At 41.2% G+C, this 21,257-nt stretch overlaps 1 protein-coding gene across 4 annotated transcripts in view; it reads right to left on the bottom strand.

Annotated features, from left to right (window-relative positions):
• tdrd12 (tudor domain containing 12) overlaps positions 1 to 21,257 on the bottom strand; it is a 29,068-nt gene extending 7,811 nt beyond the window's left edge. Inside the window, exons 1-35 of one of the 4 annotated variants that reach the window (XM_040133946.1) lie at positions 21,154 to 21,257; positions 20,808 to 20,879; positions 18,888 to 19,052; positions 18,624 to 18,760; positions 17,884 to 18,003; positions 17,561 to 17,616; positions 17,286 to 17,371; positions 16,877 to 17,054; positions 15,869 to 15,933; positions 15,669 to 15,784; positions 15,471 to 15,536; positions 15,301 to 15,352; positions 14,817 to 14,896; positions 14,536 to 14,595; positions 14,303 to 14,368; positions 14,027 to 14,107; positions 12,884 to 12,941; positions 12,586 to 12,693; positions 10,647 to 10,832; positions 10,228 to 10,381; positions 9,909 to 10,036; positions 9,103 to 9,294; positions 8,620 to 8,748; positions 8,078 to 8,195; positions 7,792 to 7,931; positions 7,420 to 7,637; positions 6,950 to 7,031; positions 6,328 to 6,509; positions 5,864 to 6,071; positions 4,717 to 4,809; positions 2,815 to 2,987; positions 2,113 to 2,406; positions 1,336 to 1,403; positions 880 to 964; positions 496 to 609 (exon numbers count right to left, since the gene is read on the bottom strand). In XM_040133946.1, coding sequence (XP_039989880.1) covers positions 496 to 609; positions 880 to 964; positions 1,336 to 1,403; positions 2,113 to 2,406; positions 2,815 to 2,987; positions 4,717 to 4,809; positions 5,864 to 6,071; positions 6,328 to 6,509; positions 6,950 to 7,031; positions 7,420 to 7,637; positions 7,792 to 7,931; positions 8,078 to 8,195; positions 8,620 to 8,748; positions 9,103 to 9,294; positions 9,909 to 10,036; positions 10,228 to 10,381; positions 10,647 to 10,832; positions 12,586 to 12,693; positions 12,884 to 12,941; positions 14,027 to 14,107; positions 14,303 to 14,368; positions 14,536 to 14,595; positions 14,817 to 14,896; positions 15,301 to 15,352; positions 15,471 to 15,536; positions 15,669 to 15,784; positions 15,869 to 15,933; positions 16,877 to 17,054; positions 17,286 to 17,371; positions 17,561 to 17,616; positions 17,884 to 18,003; positions 18,624 to 18,760; positions 18,888 to 19,052; positions 20,808 to 20,831 — 4,082 coding nt within the window. In that variant the 5' untranslated portion in view covers positions 20,832 to 20,879; positions 21,154 to 21,257. Of the gene's footprint in view, positions 1 to 495; positions 610 to 879; positions 965 to 1,335; positions 1,404 to 2,112; positions 2,407 to 2,814; positions 2,988 to 4,716; positions 4,810 to 5,863; positions 6,072 to 6,327; positions 6,510 to 6,949; positions 7,032 to 7,419; positions 7,638 to 7,791; positions 7,932 to 8,077; positions 8,196 to 8,619; positions 8,749 to 9,102; positions 9,295 to 9,908; positions 10,037 to 10,227; positions 10,382 to 10,646; positions 10,833 to 12,585; positions 12,694 to 12,883; positions 12,942 to 14,026; positions 14,108 to 14,302; positions 14,369 to 14,535; positions 14,596 to 14,816; positions 14,897 to 15,300; positions 15,353 to 15,470; positions 15,537 to 15,668; positions 15,785 to 15,868; positions 15,934 to 16,876; positions 17,055 to 17,285; positions 17,372 to 17,560; positions 17,617 to 17,883; positions 18,004 to 18,623; positions 18,761 to 18,887; positions 19,053 to 20,807; positions 21,121 to 21,153 lie in introns of those variants that run through there. The other 3 variants (XM_040133949.1, XM_040133947.1, XR_005708019.1) reach the window with 3 other exon arrangements.

Here is a 21,257-nt window from a genome sequence, read left to right as displayed (position 1 = left end):
TAGGTATTTAAAGAATCTGTGGTGTCACTGTAGCAGAAATGTAACAACAGCATTTAAAAACGAATCGGTAATAACCAATTTTGTCTCTGTATGAACTCAAACTAATCTCCAACTTAATGTCTGTCTGTGCAAACATTTTGTGTCACATGATGTAACAGATTCACTTGATTAAATCCTTAGCTGTGAAACTTAGACTGCAGGATAACTTTAGCGGCCAATGTCCCAACAAATAAAAGGAACAGAATTTGTGGATGTAGTTTAATTACTAACTGTGACCCAGGACTATGTTTGATGTGACCTTTTGATATGACGCCACCCTACCGAACAGAAACCAGTATTTTTCTTGGCCATGGTTTAAACTCATGTTTGTGTGTGCTTAATCCACACAAAGGTGTAACTTTACCAGTGTAAAGGGCCCTGGATAAAAAGCCCCACTGAATGCTGGATGTGATGTGAAGCGAGTGCGTGATCACCGGTGGTCTGCTCCTGACAGACCTGTAGATGACTCTGTCTTGGTAGAAGTCACAGCGCTGACTCTCTGGGTTGATCAGTTTCACCGTTACAATCACAGAGTCGGATGTCTGGTACCAACGGACCTGGGGATGAAAACTGAAACAACCAGAGGGGAAACACATACATTTAACGTTAATTTTTAAAATGACCTTCCATTAAAAAGCTCTTACTGTTTCAGACACTAAACAACTGAAAAATTCCACATCTATAGACTGGATCGTCTGCTCTAGGTTTTACAAGGCAAGAGTACCTTCAGTTTTTTTCCCCAACATATAAACAGTACACTTTGAAAAATTAAGTCTTTCTAAGTCAGAAGTTGTAGTAAGACGGAACTGTCTTTCACAGTCCAGATGATTTGTCTTGCACCTTTTTGTGGAGTCATCATTGTCTGTTCCATTAGTGCTGATGCTGACCTGCTGGCTGTTGCTTTGATCGTCACCTGCAGGAAAACCTGTTCAGAGACACACACGCACACACACTTTATACCTTTTTTTATTACATGATTTACTAAAAGTACGTGCTGGCAGTAGGGACTGATCAAGATTACCAATCACAATGTTTGTCTCAGAGTCAAGAAACAAAACTCTGGTTTATTAACAAAATGTTATATTTTATAAGCATCACTACAGAGTTTGATTTTTAGTTTTAGGAATAAATATCAGAAAGTCTTGATGTGATGATTATATACACAGCTCTTCATTTTTAATGATCTATGTGACCAGCATGATGCTTTTCAGTGTCTATCTACAACTCTTACTGAAGTTTAGACTTTATTAGGATAAAACCTGTAGAAGCTACAAAGGTTTTAACTTTATTTTGTACCATTATCACAGGTGTGGAGACAAGCAGCCTGGCCGGTTGTGGGGCAAAGTTTTCCTCCACCTCTGCTCCTGTGTATCAAAATCAATACGTTCTGTTTAATTCATAAGTCAGACAAACTGAGGTTAAAGACACTAATTCCTCTGAGGGACCTGAAGTTGTACCCTCCTGATATTTAGAATATTTGTGACTGCGCACCTGTGTCTGTCTGTGTGATGATTGTTTTCTGTGACTGAGCTTTCTTTTATGATGCTGTATGTGTGTCACTTGTACTCAGATATTAATGAAACTTTCTGAATAAATAAGGCTTAACTAACACAGCAGTCAAGTTTCTTTTCAGCGAAGAGCTGCTGCATCCTAAAATGCACCAGGGTGGAGATGGTTTTCCCGATTTTACTACTACCTTCAAATGAAGTCACCACAAGAAGCAGAGCCCAGCTAATACTGGAACATATTGACATATGGACATATTGATACTTGACAGAAAAGAAAGGATTGCAACGTGTCAGAAGAACTATTTTGGCCAGATCTATGACCGAATGTCTTCGTGAAAACAACAACACTGAAAGGAGAAGATGGCAAAGTTTCATCTTGGAATCTTAATACATCACATATAAGATACTAAACTGAATTTAATGAGATGTGGCAAGGATCAGTGAGTTGGTAGGGAATAATCTGTGTGCTAATCCTAAACCTTTGAAGTCTGAAAAAATACCAAACTAATTTTTGAGTAATATGGGTAAATCTTTTCAAGCAGAGCTCCTGAGTGAAGACACCAACCTCGTCTTCTGTTCAACTGACTGCAGATCAGAAATGTGATTGTTTCTCTGTTCATTTGCAGCCCTGATATCTGACGGGGATCTCTGATCAAACACTGGGCCCAAGTGGAGTTCAGGTGCCGGTGGTTCTGGGACCGGGGTCTGTTTCATTGAAGATACTGGACTTAATGGCTCACATGGCTCGAGTTGCGGACGGTCAGCGAGCTTCCTGACCTCGGCTGCTCTGAAGACTTCAGCCAGAACTTCTTCCTCAGCTTTGATCCTGACTTCCAGAGACACTGACACACCCCCAAACCTATAAACGTCAACGACAACATGTTGCTTCAGTCTTCATTTAGTGAAGATGGCTGGTACATCCTGACATGTACCCTCACTCAGTCTCACATAGCCAGACCTAGCTTCTCTCATTAAAATGGCAAGTAAGTAAAAAAACAAAGACCTAAGTTGACTGTGTGATTGCCGACCAAGAAAAAAAAAAAAAAAAAAATCAGCGTGCAGGTTGTTATCTTGGGGGTGGCTGCTGTTTCTCGTAGAAAAGGGCATTTTGAAAACGGTGACAGGCCGGAAGCAGAAGGGGAAGAGAACGCTGCGTGAGACACGTGGCCAATGGCAAGCTTATACCTGCAGCCTACATCCAATGAGTCACACTACCCTCCACTTAGCCCACTACTTGGACAGTTGAGTCAGTTCAGTTTTTCCTTACCCAGAAATGTGGCCCGCCTCCTTGCTGCTGCTGACCTCGCTCTCCTGGCACAGCGCCCTCAGGAGGTCCAGATGCTCTGGGTTGCTGACTCCCTTCCCAGTACTCAGGATCTCAGACTGGACGTTGTATTCATTGATGACGGTTTTCATACCTGGCACCTGGGTCACCCGGACCTCGAAAAATAGGAGATAACCAACTTCGCTGGTGCCCACGACTCCCAAAACAGCCCAGAGTTCACATTAAACTTAACGTACAGACCGAAACTTCTTTCATTTTGATGCTAGTTTTGGATTGGAAAAATATTACAAACCATAGATACCACACAGTCTACCAAGGAAACCCTTTATTTGACCATCAATAACTCAGTGACTGTACGAGGAGATGATTCACACGTAGTAGTAATTTCCTTAACGAAAACTATGACTAAGTATGTTGGTCAACAACCTTTTGTTTGATGACTAGGATGAGACGATGATGAGACGGCACCGAGGTCATTAAACCCCAACTGTGACTACATCAACCTGCAATATTGTTGACGAAAAAAGACGAGATCCAAATTTAGTTTAAAAAATAAAAACTTGAACTTTTTAAAATCTCCTTCTTTGAATGACTGTGCTGCACATTTCTCTTCCTGCACAATCGAATCATCTTCCTGGTGATTCTGCTCACCAGCAATGCACCAGCGCACCCATGAACGCACTGCCAGCAGTGCTAGACTGGACCCAGCTATGCACTTAAAATGCTATGACTGTAGGAGAACTAGTGAAGGGAAAAGAAAATTATGGCAACAAAACAGGTTGACATTACGACCCAGCAGCGTTAAAATATAACGCCGCCAAGAGAAAAAGTGAGTGTGTAGTAACTTATTGTCAGGAGAGAAGCCCTGCGGCTACAAAACCACTGAGAAGAAAACCGTAAACCCGAAGAGACCCCTTAAGGTACACCACGGAAACTGAGGTGACTGATGTTAAGATGTTAAATAATGTTACTTTACTTTTAAAGCCGTATTAAGTCAACTACTACAGGCAGTGGTGTAACATTATCTATTAGCATCTTACAACAAAGGGACACTGCTACATTGCTTGCAGATGGGGATTTAGTCTCACTCAAAGTCAGCAGCCCAGGCAGCTACGCTGGCCAACCTTTTGCTGAGACCATTTGTTTGTTTTGGTGTATTAAACATGCTATCCACGTTAAAGCACACACAACTTAATTACCATACACATCTCAGGTCTTGTCAGGTTTGAATGGGTCCGTGACAGCTAAATGTAGCTTATCTGAGACCTCCGCTCGTTATTAAAATGCAGAGAACATAATGTAAAAGATTAGTTTTAGGCTTAACTTGCTTTGTGTTCCAAATATTTTCTTTACGCATTTATTTAAAAGGTAGTTTAAAAGCTATTAACACTTAATCTAAAACACTCTAGTACAACATTATGACTATGACCTACAAAATGACATAATAAAATCAACACCTTTCTGCCCCAGTCCTGACAAAACTGAACATAATGAGGGTAGGAGCTACTGCAGGGCTGGTGTACAAGGTTCTTTTTGATTGTGAAGGGTTTTCTTTCTTCTGGTTACTTTCTGATTGATTTCTGACTTAGATTGCAATGGATTTGCTAATGTTGTTGCATCTTTCCAGACTTAATTGTTAAAGTCAGTTGGATGAAATCTTAATTGAAAGCAGTTTACTGAAGTTTGACTAAAATGCTCATTCTTGGTCAGGACTAAAATCAGACTATAATGTCCAGAGTTTTAGTCGACTAAAAACGGACTAAAAATAAACAGGGTGAGGTCGACTAAATATGACTACGACTAACATGGACTTTTTATCTCAGGACTAAGACTAAATCTTAAAATAGCTGACAATCTTAACAGTGTTGACAGGTGAGAACAAACCATGGGATCAACAAAGACGGTGTTTCCCAGACTGAGGACTGCTCTGGCCCGGTGCTGCAGACCTCGGACCTTCTGGCTGATGGCTCTGTTGACCTGCGGGACAATAAGTGTCCAGTTACTTTGGAGCTACAATACCCGTCCTACTTTCTTGACTCCAATAGAAGCCAGAAACCTGAGCAGTGATGCCTGCAGATTTAATTCTGGATGTCTGTGAGCTTCATCAATTTAAACTCAAGCCTGAGAACAGTTTAAATGTCAGGTCAAATGAAATTAAGGACCACTTTCACTCCTGAAAAAAAAAAAAAAAAAAAGGAAAACTGTAATGGCTCACTCTCAATCTGCCCAGAATTTACTGAAAATCTGGTATCTTAAAAAAAGAAAGAAAAATGATAGAAAGAAATTGATAAGACTTGAAATCAAATTTACAGACAGAAAATTTTCATGTTCTGTCGTGAATTTATAAAATCCAATGACCACAAATTAGGTCTGGTTCTTGTTTTGTATCTTTTGTTCTGTGTTGATTAAATATTGTTATAGAGATTCTGAAGACCCCTCAGTTGACTCCTTTAACCCATACAGTACATGTCAAAATCCCAGAAAGTCATGTTCAATATTTTTACCTGCACCAATCACAATAAGTCTTAGAGGCACAGTAGGTTAATAAGGGCCATAGAAAAGCTGTGTAGATTTATATCTATTAAACCAGTCATTTGCTTCTGAGGCCCTTTGAAATCACAACGAGGGCTGCTGTTCACAGCTCTCCAACAGATGGGTCTCATTTAGATGAAGACTGTCACTGTGGACCTGGGTGATATGCATAAAACCCCTTGTGAGCGTTAAACCCATTTCATATGGTGATATACGTAGAAATACACACCGTGATATTGTACATTTTTTGGAAAATGAACTTAAGTTTTTGTGTAATTAAATTTATATTTTTTGGAATTCATTAATTACATATAACCACACAGCAAAGTCTTTTTCTCCTCCTTTTCTGCTCCAACACCCTCCATGACCCTCAAGGATAAGCACGCATAGTTTATTGGATGTAATGGATGGACGGAGGTAAATTAATAGAGGAAATGAAATCCACAAAGAGTGGTAATGTTTGTGTGTGTAAGAGCAAAGTGAGGAGTTGGGCAGGAACCTTTGGGTGCCAGTCCATCTCGGCGTCAGCCGGTTTGACTCGGCAGACGATGATCTCCAAGGCCTGGCTGGGCAGAGAGTGAAACTGCTCCGGCAGCTGGAGGATCTGATAGGATTTCACCTCCTCCTCCTTTCCTACATCAATGAACCGAACGAAGACCCTGAAAAACAGGCTGTCACCTCTTTCGGGGACAGAGAGGATCTTCACCCTGCCGAGGAGAACACAGTCACATTACAGGCATTTGCCTGTGGAGCTCTTATTCAGACAGACCTATACTATTGCCAAAAGAAAAAAATAAAATAAGCTACAGTTTACAAAGCAGTAAAATTAAAAGAAACCAACCTGAACTGTTTTTTAGTGAGCTAAAAACCCAGTATCATCAGGGTTTAAGTGATGTGACTGACATGAGTGTTTCTAGCCTGCAAATCTGCCTCCTGAGTTTGTATCTAACTATTATGTCAGACCTGTGGAAGACGTTGTCCTCCTGCACGGCGTATAAGCCTCCCTCCAACACCCCTTTGGCTCCTGGTTTCTTATCAGCGTAGTAGGAAGCCATCTCAGATGCCAAGTCATCAAAACCTCTGTCCTCTTTCCTGACAATACGACCGTAGAAGACTGATGCCGTCTTGATGTAAAGAGGTACAACCTGAGACACAACACAGGTCCTAATTTACTACACTGTACTCATGGATTTGATCTAGCAACTATGGCTAGTTAAAATGTTAGTTAAAAAAAAAAAATTTTGTAAAAGAGTTTTTGTAGTTTTAATCAGCTATTTTTGTGAGCCTCTGCTTCACATCATGATCTGGAAGAGATAAGAGAAAAGAAGCGACCATTTATTTGAAACCAAAGATCTGATTATTACTTCAAAGAGTGAGATTTAACTTTGAAACAACAGGAGCAGAGCAAAAATCAAGCTGATGTTTGTGCTTTTTGTAACATTAACTGACTCTTTATGCCCTGATATATTTGACAATGTCTGTTAATAAAGTTCTGTAAAGGAGTATGCTCAGAGGCAGAAATCTCTGATGGCCATTTAGAACCAAAAGTTCACGCAAGAAAATAAATAGATACGAACGTCCTCACTTCTATGACTCCAGAGGCAGGAAGGTCACTCTGATCAAGCTGGGAAATGAATCTGTGACGGTCGGGACATGAACGGCTGTCTCTGCAGAGGAGAACACACACAATCACATTATGTGTATTTTATCACACTGCAATATCCCACGGCTGATTTACGAATCAGCAACTTCAAAATGTGTAAATGATTTTTAATTTTCTCTTCTGAATAATTAAAAAATTTTTTTTTCATATTTGACCTTCCTTTATAGCCCCCACATGTTGGATTCTGGCTACTCTTAATGAAACTATAAAAAGAAAAAGACACTGTCGCAGTCGGTAATCCGCCATGACAGTCTTTTATAGTCTTTGCAGATGTATGATTAAAGGAGTTAAGCAAAAAAAACACAGACACTCAGCTCATCACATGAAACATCAAAAGAAATGGTAAAATATAAACCGCTGAGCCATTTATCTTGAAGAATTATAAAGCAGACCTGCAGACTCCAAGGCTCTTCAGGTAGCTGCAGAGAGGCCTGTCTGTCTTCTGGTCCTCCCGGGCCACACGGACACCCTTGGCGAAGGACAGCAGCTCAGGGGGCAGTGGGGCGCTTGTTCGTCCCAGGTAACGCAGAACCCCGATGACGTGACGGGCGTTCCTCTCTGAGATCAGCAGCACCGACCTGGTGACACGAGGGCAGCTCTGCGTTTGATCCTGGAAGGAAACATTGGAGGAGAAAATACAGAAAAATTGCCTCAGCCCGTGGAAACCGAAACTGTAGTTATATTACTGCATTAATCGTTTATACAGGAAAAGAAGACATTATCCACCAAATTTATCCCGAGAATAAGGACTTGCTTGTTCTTACTCGTTCTGAGAGGTTTCTGAAGTTTTCAGACATGCAGAAGAGTCGGCTGCCAAACAGTCTGGGAGAAGTGGGGAAGCCGTAGTGGACGACACAAGTTGCATCTATGATCCCAAAACACTTCAGACAGTTGTTGGTGGTCACTATAGGTCAAAGGTCAAACAACAAAAACACACAGGAATAGCAGCACTATTAATGTTCAGGGAGGAAATTCAATGAATGGCTCCAAATATCTTCACTGATCTTAAGGGTCTTCTGTTAGCAGTTTCCAGGAGCATACTCAGTTTACCCAGAATTACATGAGTGCCAGGGCCGATGTTTTTCCTCCACTGCTGGATGACATCGTCAAACTGGTGTGTAAACCCCTCGTGGCTCTTGAGGCAGAACGCTGATTTGTTGCTCACGGCCTGAAGATTAGAAAAGACAGTGGTAAACCTCAAGGAGACCCTCTGGATGCTGCTTCCACTGTCAGATGTCAACATTGCACTCCACCTGTACATTATGCATGTGGATTTAGAGTTTTAATGAAAAAGAGACTGTCATTCCTGTTACTGAGGACAAACTTCATCCTGTCTAAATTCTGGAATTATGAGGCTGCGACTGGTGCGACTTTCGTAATTTGTTAATATGCCAATTTGTGGCAAAGACAAACTCACACAACTTTTACTACTGTAGACACAGTGCACTGAATCTTAACATAGGTGAGTGTACTTCGCAGTAGGATGAGACATGTATAAAGGTTTACAAATGGGTTGGAAAGGCAGTGGTCCTAAATCTCCTAAAAAGATTATAGCACTGGGATGTATACAGTCACTTAAGTAGCTGTTTCACCTTGAACACGTCTTCAACTTCCTGAGCAGAGTTGGCTACAATCAGAGTCTTCTGGCCGACGTCTGGGTTGAAATCCAACGCGCCCAACAGTTCTGAGATCTTACTGCTTTCTGAAGTCATCAGGATGACCTGTAGGAGCAGAAACATTTATCACTGAAATCTCATTAGTCTACACTACAACTTATGACAATGAACTCACTGCACAGTTTGTGTGTTGTCCTACACTCTATGTAGACGACATCTAAAAAACTCCATAGTATACAGTTAATAGATTTTTTGGTCCATATCTTATATTTCTTTTTCCTTAAATGGTGGAAATTAACTTTCTATATTTTTCTGAATTACTAAGCCTGGATGGAAATTGACTTACGTTTACAAAAAATCTAATGATCTTGATTATTTTATCATTTGTTTTGATATTTTAGCATCTAAAGAGCAATGTGTATAATGCAACAGTATAAAGTTTTAGCTATAAAGACTGACCTGCTGAACGTTACCATAAAGAGCAGCTTCTTCAGGGATGGTCATGACAATGCAGGGGTAGGGCATGTGATTGGTTAACAAAGCCTCCATGTGACTGGTCCATCGCTTCGCCACAGCAACAAGTTGCTGGGGACAGGAAGCCTTCTCCTCGCTGGAGGTCACCTTCTGAAAATGCTGCAAGATGGTCGCCATCTAACAGGAGAGTATTCATGTTTTAAGAGATGCTCAGGTAAATTTTGAGTTTTGTAAGAGCCAAAAAAGTGTTCATGTGACCCTGTCAGGTTCATGAAATAGCTTTAACTGAACATTTAAAGAAGGAATGGGTTAACATAAAAGTCTAATATCGAAACAGACCTTAATCATTCTAAATTTGAAACTTCCTCCCAAAATTTAACAGGTGTGCTGATATTTTTCCTGTTTGGACAAAAACATTTTTTCACCATAAAGCAGGCTTCATATTTTTCTGAAATGACAAGTGTCACTAGTCAGAAGATGCTGTCAACTGTAGCCAATTAACATTAATTCTGAGAAAAGCTGAGAACGGGTTAGAAAAAGAAACTTGGTTGTTGTCTGTTAAATCCACTCTGCAAACTGATGTTTGCATTATTTTTGCTGTTATTAAAAGACAGTTTTCTCTTAGAAAAGAGAAAAGACATCGTCTATTTGCCGTCCAGAACTTCCAACAGAGTGTCAGAGAGTCTCTATGTAAAGTATCTGGCTGACAACATCACATCATCTAAAGACAGCCTGTTAGCAGCGATTATAGCTCAGTAGCTGATGAGTGTAAATGACCGCTGAGTGTTTACCTGGTCTGGAGCAAGAGTAAATAGCTGGTCAGCCCCGTCCAGCACCAGGTGGTACAGACGCAGGAACATGAAGCAGTGACAGGACAGCAGTCGGACCAGAGTGAAGGGAGTGGTCACTAACAGCAGGCCTGGTTAAAAACAAAAAACAGAAAAAAAAAAAAAAAAAAAAAAAAAAATCAAGAAATTATACGACTGTCTTAGTTTGGGAAATTACGACTTTTAAACAAACAAAATCATTTGGAAATTTTCAATAATAACCCCACAAATGTGGAGTCATTAGCTGACCATTAGCAGACTAAGATGATTGTGCTTAGCTCACAGTTTTTTGGAATCCTGAGAGTCTTGGCCTCGTCCTTCCCTACACCCAGCAGCACGATGAGCGGGTGGAGGTTTTGGGCGATCTTGCTCTCCTCCAGCAGGTCATACACCGCCTGGACCCTCTCCCAGCCAGGACACAGCAGCACCGCTATGGGCTGGCCGCAAACACGTCAACACAGAAAGTACGCGTCCAAAAATTAGAACACCATACTCTGAAAACAAGACTCACAATAACTAAATGACTGAAAGCACAGTCAGTCAAATAACTGCTGCACAGAGGGGTGTGTGGTACAAGTAGAGTCATTTTTCAAATTTCAGCATTTTGTTGTTTAATGTTAGATTCAGAAGTGGCAGCTCAGCGATGAAATGAATTGAGTTTAATTCAGTAAACTCCTCCCTGACTGGTGCTGATATACTCACCCCAGCGCTGGAGGTGAGGGGGCTGAAGATGGAGTTGAGCTGGATGTGGGTGAGGAGTGGGGCGAGGTAGCTGAGCGGCTGGTCAGAGTTGTGGGAGACGATGACTGTGTTGCATCCTCGAGCCACGGCTGGCCAGCTGTAACGGTCAGCTGGAGACAGAGTGCTGTACTGCTTCCTCCGCAGCACCTGGAGACAGATCGGTCACTATGTGAATCTCGAGGGAAGTTTGCATACGTGGCTTGGTTTCAGTGTGAATAAACATCTTTCCCTGATAGAAACTGTCCACAACAAAATAATACCCCGAGACTGTTTCCCCTGTCAGTGACAGTTGCGCCCTATTAGGGTAATCTGCAGCCAGCCTAAAATCTCCCTTTGTCTCTGGGCACTCCTTTAAGGACGTCTCCGCTCCCGAAGACCATCCAGAGCAACCTCTGACACCTGGATACTGGCTGGCCCCAGGAACTCCTTCTGCTGCAGTTCGGAGGGAAATCCTCCAAACTGCAGAGGCTTCTATCATCGTGTTTTTTGACAGCCACTATTGCGCCAAACAACCACTGGTAGAGTCTATGTCGTTTTGAATGTTCCAGGTCTGGAGGCGGATCGCTAAAACACTTGTTCTTCCAAGTTCTGAATAAAGTTGCTCTTTTTACAGCTGCATTGCTCTAATAAGATTCTAATCATGTCTACATCAGTGACTGATGTTTTGCTTCATTTTTCAACAACAAAATGATTCCACCGGAAAGATGCTGCAATTACATAAAAGTTCTACACATAATGGTAAATCCATCCTTGTTTAGGCTTGATGTTAAAACTCTTGACCAGCAGCCAGTTGCACCAGCTAAGTATAAAAATGACCCTTGTGGAGATTTAACAAATCACTGAACTAATGGTGAAAAAACACTATGACCTTCTCACACTCAGCAAAGGAGGGAGAATTGAATATAGACGACATATTTGACGCTCAGATGGAAACGCTGTTTTAATTATGGTGTAAATTGGAGTAACCGCATGTACGCTTTAATAATAGGTCAAACTAGTTCTGGTGACAGCAAAGATTGAACAACAGATATGAACTACCATAATTCTGATTCAATTCACCTAAAATGTTGGGGAATCGAGAAAGATTTTTAATATTTATGCAATTAAATGACAGTTTTTTGCTATTTAATTAACAAATATATAATAGAGAGTATTGTGTTTTGTTGATCCAGCTCCCAGTTGGCTTCAGAATGTTTTATTGTTGATGCAGGAAGTGGAAATAGAGCTTACTTTAGTTTTGAATTACAGTATTTTAGATTCTATCTCTTAACATGTATTCTTAGGACATTATTATTATTATCATTATTATTGTACTGTTGCACTTCTACAGTGCAGCTGCTTGTTTATTGATCAAATTCATTGATAGATCATTGCTGCTGCTGGTTTGTTCTCTCTCTGTTAGGGTCTGTTTGGGGGCGACTGAATTTTGAATTGGGTCTACTTCTACTCAGGTTTGTTCAGGCTCGCTCTGGTTTTCCACAGATACAGTTCGAAACGGGACCAGTGAAGACCTCCACTTTACATGGTAATTTGGTAATGGATTTACAAATAGCTGGCACAACCCCAACAAGATGGACATGCATAATCAATATAGTAACAGCAAGACACTTTATTTGTACAGTGTTTTTCAAAACAAAGTAAAATCTAGGTCTGGATTCTTTCCCTTATTTTTTACATAATTTTCCAGACCTAGGAAAAAACCTGTTTAATTCCAAAACATGAATCCTTTCAACGGTAAAGCCATTTTCAGAACAAGTTATTTCCAATTCAACCTTTCATAGATTTATTTATTTACTGTGACACCTTGTTTCACGTCTCTCAAGACTGTTTAAAGTCTCTTACCATCATTTTTCTCATTTTCATGTCTAAACAGGCTCAAATAAAACTCATTCTTGTTTACCCAGCGGAGAGCATCAGTGATGGGGGCATCATCCAGGCTGGTGCAGGGCTCAACTGGGAGGGCAGAGTGCACCAGAATCCCACTCCTCCTGGGATCACTTGGAACCTCCTGAGGCCAGTCAGGAGGCAGGACAAAGAGAAATTAGACAGTAAAAAATGGTGACATCATCATAAGACCAGTGTCCACCTGCTGAGATGCCTTCTGGTATCACGTCGCTGTAGTTTGCGAATGTTACATGAGCAGCAGACTTTGTAGCTATTCCATCAATTCAAGTTCATGATGAAATTAGTAAACTTACATCGTCTACAGCGTCTGGATCAGAGTTCAGAGGCTCCGGGTTCAACCACTCTAGAAGCCTGTGGCCAGACACAACAGTCAGAATTGAAAAACCTTTAGTATTGAGGAGAAAAAAAACAAACAAAAAACGTGAAATTTCATGTGTTTTAAGATACTACTAATTTACAAGATAATTAAAAGAAATATTGCCTTGGATACTATTCAACAGTTTTTTCACTGGACCGCATCAGCAGGGCCAGACCTATAAACGCGACTGACTGACTGAGCGCGTGATGAAGTTACACCATTGGTCAGTCGGATGCTGTGCGACTGAGTGCTGATGTTATACCATTGCTCAGCTAGCCAAGTGTTGGAGTTTCCCCAGTGGCTGTTGCTCTTTCAAAAGACGTGACGCTATCACTTTCTACTGTGTCATCAGGGAGCGTTTACAGACAGCGTTGCCGACTTAAGAGTCTTTGTCACTAGATTGACCAACTTTTCAGACCTCTTCAGCTGTTGCTATTTGCTTTTGGACAAACCCAAGCTACTTTCCGAAGAAGGGATTGCCAGTATTGCTTTGCGAGGGCGAGGTCGGGCTTTGCTCCACCCACAGGCCCGCGTCTCTATGTATCTCATTCAATTCACTGCATGGCAGGTGACACAGATGGGAAATTAGCTTTTAACTTTCTGTTTGAGTGATCATTTTACAAGTAAATATTGCAGAAATAGCAGAAACAGCCATTGTCTTTAACTTATGTGTCTGGTGGTTTTGTCAGACGGTGTCGCGGTTATAAAAATCAGGATTTTGTCAGAGCAGAGTAGCAGCATGGAAATGGTCTGGTTTTGACCAAGTCTTGTTTGTCTTATCTACTTTTATTCATCTTTTTATTTCATTTTGTTTATTTATTGAACTTGAAACCTATCATACTACTTTATCGATAGGATTTTGTTTGGAATCACTCTCAGCTGTTAACTTTCAGGCTGAGATTTGTAGTCACAAGCCACCAGACATTCATTGTCATTATCAGTTTGCGTACTCTACAGGGAACCCACACTCCTGTCCTGTTATATCTTTGTTGAACAAGTTGAGCTGTAACATTGATGCCTGATGGGAAATACTCAGCATGTTTGCTTGTGAATCTTTCTTCTCTGAGCTGCAGCTCACCGTGAACAGGCCCAGTCCTCTTCGCTCCTCCATGTCTTCTCTGCATCTACTGGTCCTGACTCTACTGATCTACTGGAGCTGCTGAAAGAAAGAGACAGAGTGTAGACCCTCACCTCAGAAACACAAAATTAACTTTCAACCTGGTGTCAGCATGTGTCTGGGATACAGACAGTATCTTAATCTAATTTAGCTGAATTATAGTTACACTTGTTATTTACACTTCAATGTAGTTATGCGAGCAGTAAACAGCCACCAGTGCAGAGCATTTTACTTTACCTTTCGTCTTCAACTGCAAGATATTCCACCTCACTGCTGTCAAGACCTGAATCTCCACTTTTTCCACTGTTAAAAAGACAAATCAGTTTAAGTAACACTGTAACTAAAAACAGTTACTGAGGGTGACTGCCCAGTTCATTCAACGTAAAAGAAGCCAAAACAGTCTGTTCAATTAACGAATGTTAAGATGTGATGTGAGAAAGTATCGACCTGGCACCTGCCAGCTTCCTCACCTCATATGGAGCTCTTCGTTCACTGGTTTTACAGGCCCACTGTTGTGTAAACTGGTTGATCTGTGTGACAAAACATACATGGGAAATATTCTACATACAATTACACTGATGTACCAAAGTGGTGTTTAGCAATAAAGGCCTGTGAACTCAAGTGGGATGAAAAAGGTGACAGTTCTGAAACAACTGATCTTAAATTACAGTATGACACAGTGATAAGTAAGTGACAATTGGTCAAAAGTATAGTCTATTAACAGAATTTTTGAAGACATGTTGTGGCGTACACTTCCTGTCCTGTGCAGTCGCTGGAGGCTTCAGTCGTCTCTTTAGATTCACAGTCTTTCAGCTCTTCGTGCTGACTGACCTGGAAGAAAAACAAACCAAACTTCTGGCTTTTGGTTCTAGATGATCATACTGTTCTATAGTTTGTTGCTCTAGAGCCATAATTTGTTCACTGAGACTTGTTTTGCCTTTTTGTCTTTACTGGAAAGGACAGTACGGAACCAGATAGATAACAAGAGGGGAAAGAAAGACAGGTATGACATGCAACAAAGATCCCCAGCTGGAATGGTACAGTGGACACTGCAGTTACGTCGTATGCACCTTATCCATTCGGCGATTAGGACGGTAGGTGAGATACAGTACGAACCCAAATACAACATTTGTTTGCTCTTTAATACAGAAATTTTGTGGTAAGAAGAGGAGGACAAAAAATCCCGACAAAAACAAGGGCCTCCAGGAGAAGAGAACACTTGTAAATGTACTCACACTACGAGCCACCTGCTGATAGCTGCTGCCAGGATTCAGAAACTTCAGGAACCTGTGGGAGAGGAAGTGCTCTCTCAGTATCAACCAGTCAGATAAGATGGTGTACAATAGACTGTTGGTTTCAGCCGAGCAGATGAGAGGTACTGTATGTGACTTAGATCAGCTCTCACTTGAACAGACTGAGGTTTTTGGTCAGAGCTGCGGCCAGAGAGGAGTCTGTGTCATCTGAGGAGTCACTGAAACAACACAGGAGCAGGTCAGTTAACTTAGATTTACATACAAAAGCTACATATATTGTGGCATAACTCCTCCTCACCTGTATCTCTGTTGAACAGTTAACTGCCGAACTGAACCAAATGTGTGTTTACCTCTCTGCAGCAGCAGGGTCAGAGCCATTCCTTGATTGGCTGCCTGGAGACGGTTGTTCTTCTGTGATTTTTGACCTGCTGTCTCCATCAAAGGTCTTCGGCTCATGTTGTTGGCTCTGAAACAGCAGATAGGTCAAAGGTCAGGATGTGTGGACATTTACAGTAGTACCGACAGTAACACGGTGAGCAGAGCTCCTGACCTGAGGTAGAGAGGGTGCCATCAGCGAATCACCTGCTCCGCCTGCAACCAGACCTCGTGAGATCACTGAGGGTGAAACGAGTCACAAACTTATTTCACTTTTTATTAGAATTTAAGTTTAGCTACATCAAGAATTGTCTGAAAACAAGCATCAGTTTGGAATTACAGATAACTGACATGAATACAAGCTGATCACAGCAACTTTTCAAATCAACAGGGATTGTTTTATACTAAAAAGAGTCATTTTAAACGGGAAAATATATCAGCTCCACTCTGTGAAAAAGTAAAAGGCTGGAGAGTAGGTAGCATTAAAAGCTTAACACAAATTACAGCTGACAAAAGAATCTGACCTCAATGTCCTTCTAGTAGCTGGTGTGGGGTTTTCAATCATATCACATGCAGGTTTTTCCCTAGGTGTCTGGAGGGCTTAGGCGCTGTGTGTGTGAGTGCGTCTGCGTCTGTAGACAGCTCACTTTCCCAGTGGCCGCTAGACAGCTGATTGAGTTACTGCAGAGAGTCGATTCCTCTCACTCTCACATAATTATTTTCTCTGACAGACTTCAGTCTTTTTGAGATCATCATCTGTGACAGATATAATGTTGGCTTCAAAGTTCTTAAAATTTCCATCAAATAGAAATTTAAATATTTGTAACTACAGGACTATTGAGGAAAACTCCATCTGCTGATGAAGATCATGTGATATGACCGAAAGTTCCAAAAAAGCCATAACATGGACCTTGAGTGAGACTGTTTTGTATAGTATAGTTATCAGACTATACTTTCAGCTTCTGCATAGCCACCAACATCAGCGTGACAAAAAATTCTGTCATCTGTCCACGTCGGCAAGGCAAGAGTTTATGACCACGCAGACTGTATGGGCTGACAGCACACATGGATGTGTCCACATTCACAGACACCCACTGTAGTATAAACTCATGCCGTCTGCCTCTTGTCCTGAGTGTATCGGGGCCCAAAGACTCTGAACAGGCAGTCACACCCGTATCTTTACCAGGAGGTGGTTGGGTTTGTGCTGTCGGCTCGTTTGAAATCGTGGAGACGGTTTGGGTTAAGATGCTGGAGGACAACATGACGGGAAATTGGTCCACCTCGTCCAATCTGCTGCTTTCAGTCGACTCTCTGCTGTAATACGCAAACTTCTTGGCGACAAGGTCGTCGTTCACACAGATCTGGGAAAATGTAAGTAAAAACAGACATCACCATATACGGTCACTGTAAAACATAAGAAACAAGACGACGACCAATACAAACCTATTGTCATTAGCCATAAGCAGATAATAAAAGCAGAGCTCATGTATGATCTTACCTGCATTGCTCTGTGTTAACATGAACTGTTTAAAGCATCTTTTTCTGAATTAATGTGAGTTGCTGTGTCCTACACTTAGGGGATCAAAGTTCACCTTGATGTTCCCGAGAGTCAGGTAGAGGGCGATGGAGGTGGAGTCTGACTCAGACTCAAGCAACACAGCCTCTGTCCACGTCGACGCTTTAGTTTCAAAGGAAGCAAACTTTCAAAGTGACTCCTCAAAACCGCAAATACATTTTAACAATCACACCACTGTATAACAGTTCAGGGCACATAACATGTTCTCTTAACATGTAAAGCCTACTAAAATATAAATAAAAACCAAAAAAACGCCACAGATGTTGTTTAACTATCTGCCATGGTGCTCACCTTGTAGAAGGTTGTGCAGGTAGAGTGTAGCTGAGCTGTCCCACTGAGTGGACGGACTGCAGAGGAAAAGAACAACACATCAAGCAGGTTAATTTCACAATACAGATAAAACTTCACAACACAGACACAAACTGGGTTAAGGAGAAAAAGATCTGAAAAGCAGGGAAGGCTGTGTGTGTTTCTGAACTTCTGAACCACTTTAGATTTTTCATTTCAGAATTTTTTTGTTTTGTTCCCATTTTTTATAAGGACAGCCTAAAAAGTGTGTTTTGTGCTTCACAAGTCCATCAACACTTCAGTTGTAATCAGTGAACTTGTCTTACATAAGCTCTGCCTTCTCCTTGTAAATAGACACTCGCAGGGTTGTTGGTTTGATTCCTGCCAGGTGGAACCTCCTCATCCAAAAAGGCAGCTGGAGGAAGTGTTGTACAGCGACTCGGATCCTCGTCGGACCAAGATGAAAACACAAAAGTTAAAAATCAAGCAACACAGATGCACAATCATACACACACACACAGACAATACCTCTCCTTGGTATACAAGCTCTTTAACATGATCTTGGTTGCATTGCCTTTGGGCCTAAACCATATCTTAATCTCATACTTGATAATTTCTAGTAAATACTGCCCAGGAAGAATAAGATGTTCAAATATTCTATCAAATGTCTCAAGAAGCCAAGGTATTCCTCTATTTTTACATTTGGGCCATTACAATAAAATGGCAGTGGTCCAGTGCTGACAAGGACTGCTTTTCAGCTCAGCTACACTCTACCTGCACTACCTTCTACAATGGCAGATAGTTAAACAACATTTGTGGCGTTTTTTTTTTTTTTTAATATATTTTAGTAGGCTTTACATGTTAAAAGAAAATATTATGTGCCCTGAACTGTTATACAGTGATGTTATTGTTAAAATGTATTTGCGGTTTTGAGGAGTCACTTTGAAAGTTTGCTTCCTTTGAAACTAAAGCGTCGTCTTGGACGGAGTCTGTGTTGCTTGAATCTGAGTCAGACTCCACCTCCATCGCCCTCTACCTGACTGCTGGGAACATGTTCTGGTCTTACTGGTCTGAGGCGACGACGAACCGTTCTCCGTGGTCGACCAGGAGGCAGCGGGCTTTACAGGACACCGAGTCCATGATGATCGACTCCACCACTGCCCGACACCACGACCTCATCACTGACCAGTACACCACACACACCTGAGGAGAAATTTGGTAACATGCATATCCAATCCAGCTCCAGTCCAATTAAGGCCTCAGGAAGTGTCTCCTACCTGGAGCCAGTGTGTAAAAACATGGGTGAAGACAGACTGCAGGTGTGCATTACCTGTCCTTCCTCTAATGATGTGGGCTTCAGCTTGTGCAGGTCCTGAGCGACGTCACGGTAGAAGAGGTTCATCTGAGCCAGCAGACTGTCGTACTGTTCTGTCATCTCTGTGTCGCCGCCCACACCCCGAACAACCCGGCCCCAGAGGCAGGACGGGTTCTCAACCTGCATAGGCCAGAAGAAATGTCTCCGACAGGCAGCAGAACTGAGTCCAGTTTTACAGACATACACTCACTGTTCACATCATTTCCAGTCAAACAACTGTGTCATTTTATGCAAAATGAAGTAGATTCATGCTTATTTCAGAAACTATGTTGCAATTATCTATTCATAATGAACAAAATTATATCTTTTGACTTCCACATGAAGTGTCTACTTTTGGTATGGGTCTGTCTTTCATGGTTTTTTCATGGCCCGGTCGCTCCGATGAAGGCAAATTTTAATGCTACAGCCTACAACATTTTAGATCAACTTTTTTAGTCCAGCACATCCCCACAGTCCTATTAGATGGGCTCACATACCCCTTCATCATATCACACTTCAGAGGCCTAAACCATAGCTTGTTTGATCAGTGGGATCAATCGACTATCAGAACTTTCATCACCTAATTTTTTTGTGGCTCTCCGATCAATTCATGGACTAAACGTTTAAGCACTTCTAACAGTATCTTCATGCAGCGGATCCATCTATTCACTGACCATCTGGTAGGTCAGGATTGATCCAACGGAGACCAACCATTGGCTACTGAGTTATACTAAGACTCTTTAATGGCCAGCCTGCAAATCCTACAGCTGGCTGTATCGTTACTAATACAACGAGTAGAAGAAAACATGGAGATTAATACGGCATGACTTTAAAGCGCTAGAAAATACTGATGGAAATGGCACTATCGCATAATCATAATTTTAAAAAAACTGCATTTCTGATCTAATAATGTCACTGACGTTAGATTAACTTAACTTTTTGCTCTTAGTAGGAACACCCAAGCTTGGTTTATCAATGTATAGAAAGAGTCTCAGTACAGTACGTTAACATTAAAAGTCACAACTACCCAATCCAGGCAAGTTCGATAGGATTTATAAAACACATGGCTTTGTGAATTTTCCTCTGTTCTGTCTTGTCACAATGAAAGATAGTTAAATTTTACAATCACATTTGAAACAATATCTCTGAGGAACTTATATAAGCAACACTGCAATCTAACGCTTAAACTTTCAAGGTCTTTTAATACAACGTAGTTTTAAAATCGAGGAGAGTCGCCTTAACACTACACACGACACTAAAGACATGATGGAAAAAAAAACTTGACATGATAAATTTCACTTTGAATAATTGTTTATATTATCACACTGCATTGAAAAAAAAAACAGTGTGACTTTAATTAATTTGATTTCTCTTGTGGGTATATACCACATCCATTGTTGCAAATGGAAGTGTGCATGTCCCTCAATGTCTCTCTTTTACATGGAGTTTTCAAATTTGCCCGAAAGTCTTGGTTAAGTCCCTAAAAAACGTTAGTAAAAGAAACATGAATATGATTAATGACCTTTTCCAGCACAAGGTGCATTTATTGGCAATTTTCCGGTTAAGTTCCTGACTTTTTCAGTTATCATTTTCCTCTTTTTGTTTGGTTGTTTTGTCTTATCGCAATGCAAGATAGGTACATTTTCTAATCGCATCTGAAAAATTGTCTCTGAGGAAGGAGAAGAACTGCAACCAAACAACTTCACTTATTAATGAAAGGGGTTTTAAAATTGTCGGGATTTGCCTTCACGAGAGACGCAACGCCAAAAACACGATGGAAGAAAAACAAACACAAAAACTGCGCGATTTTTTTTTTCTGATTGTCAGCATTCACATTAATAACCTCATCAACCGTTAACGTTAGCTTAATGTTGACCTAATGAAAAGCTCACTTACCTTCAGAATTGATATTTTCAGCATTGCGTGAGGGTTCGTCAATCCACACCCACGGTTTAAAAACAACAGACACTGCAAGAAAACACAACTGAGTTTTCTGTAACACTCGCTAAAAGACAAGAAAACGACTTAAAGTTCAAATGAAATCGACTTTTTTACACCTGGGACTGACCCGCGGCTGTCAGCTAACTACTTAGCCGCCGTTAGCTCACCGGGCATTAAGCTAGCTCGCTAAAAACTAAATCCAAACATGTACGTAGACGAAGCGGAATTTTGACTGGTGTCCCTGGTGTAATGTTTTGTGATTTTTTTTTCTCATCCGTTTCATTCAAACTGTAAAATGTACCCGTTTCCGAGCTTCTTAACGGGAAAAGGTCGCTGAATCGGCGAGACCGGGTTTTTTTTTGGGGGGGGTACGTCTGACTCTGACCGTTAGAGGTCGCCGTGGAC

This window comes from Xiphias gladius, chromosome 8, assembly GCF_016859285.1.
Source record: "Xiphias gladius isolate SHS-SW01 ecotype Sanya breed wild chromosome 8, ASM1685928v1, whole genome shotgun sequence".
NCBI classification, from domain to species: domain Eukaryota; kingdom Metazoa; phylum Chordata; class Actinopteri; order Istiophoriformes; family Xiphiidae; genus Xiphias; species Xiphias gladius.
Note: the sequence above shows the minus strand (reverse complement) of the source record. Positions and strands in the feature narration are given on the sequence as shown.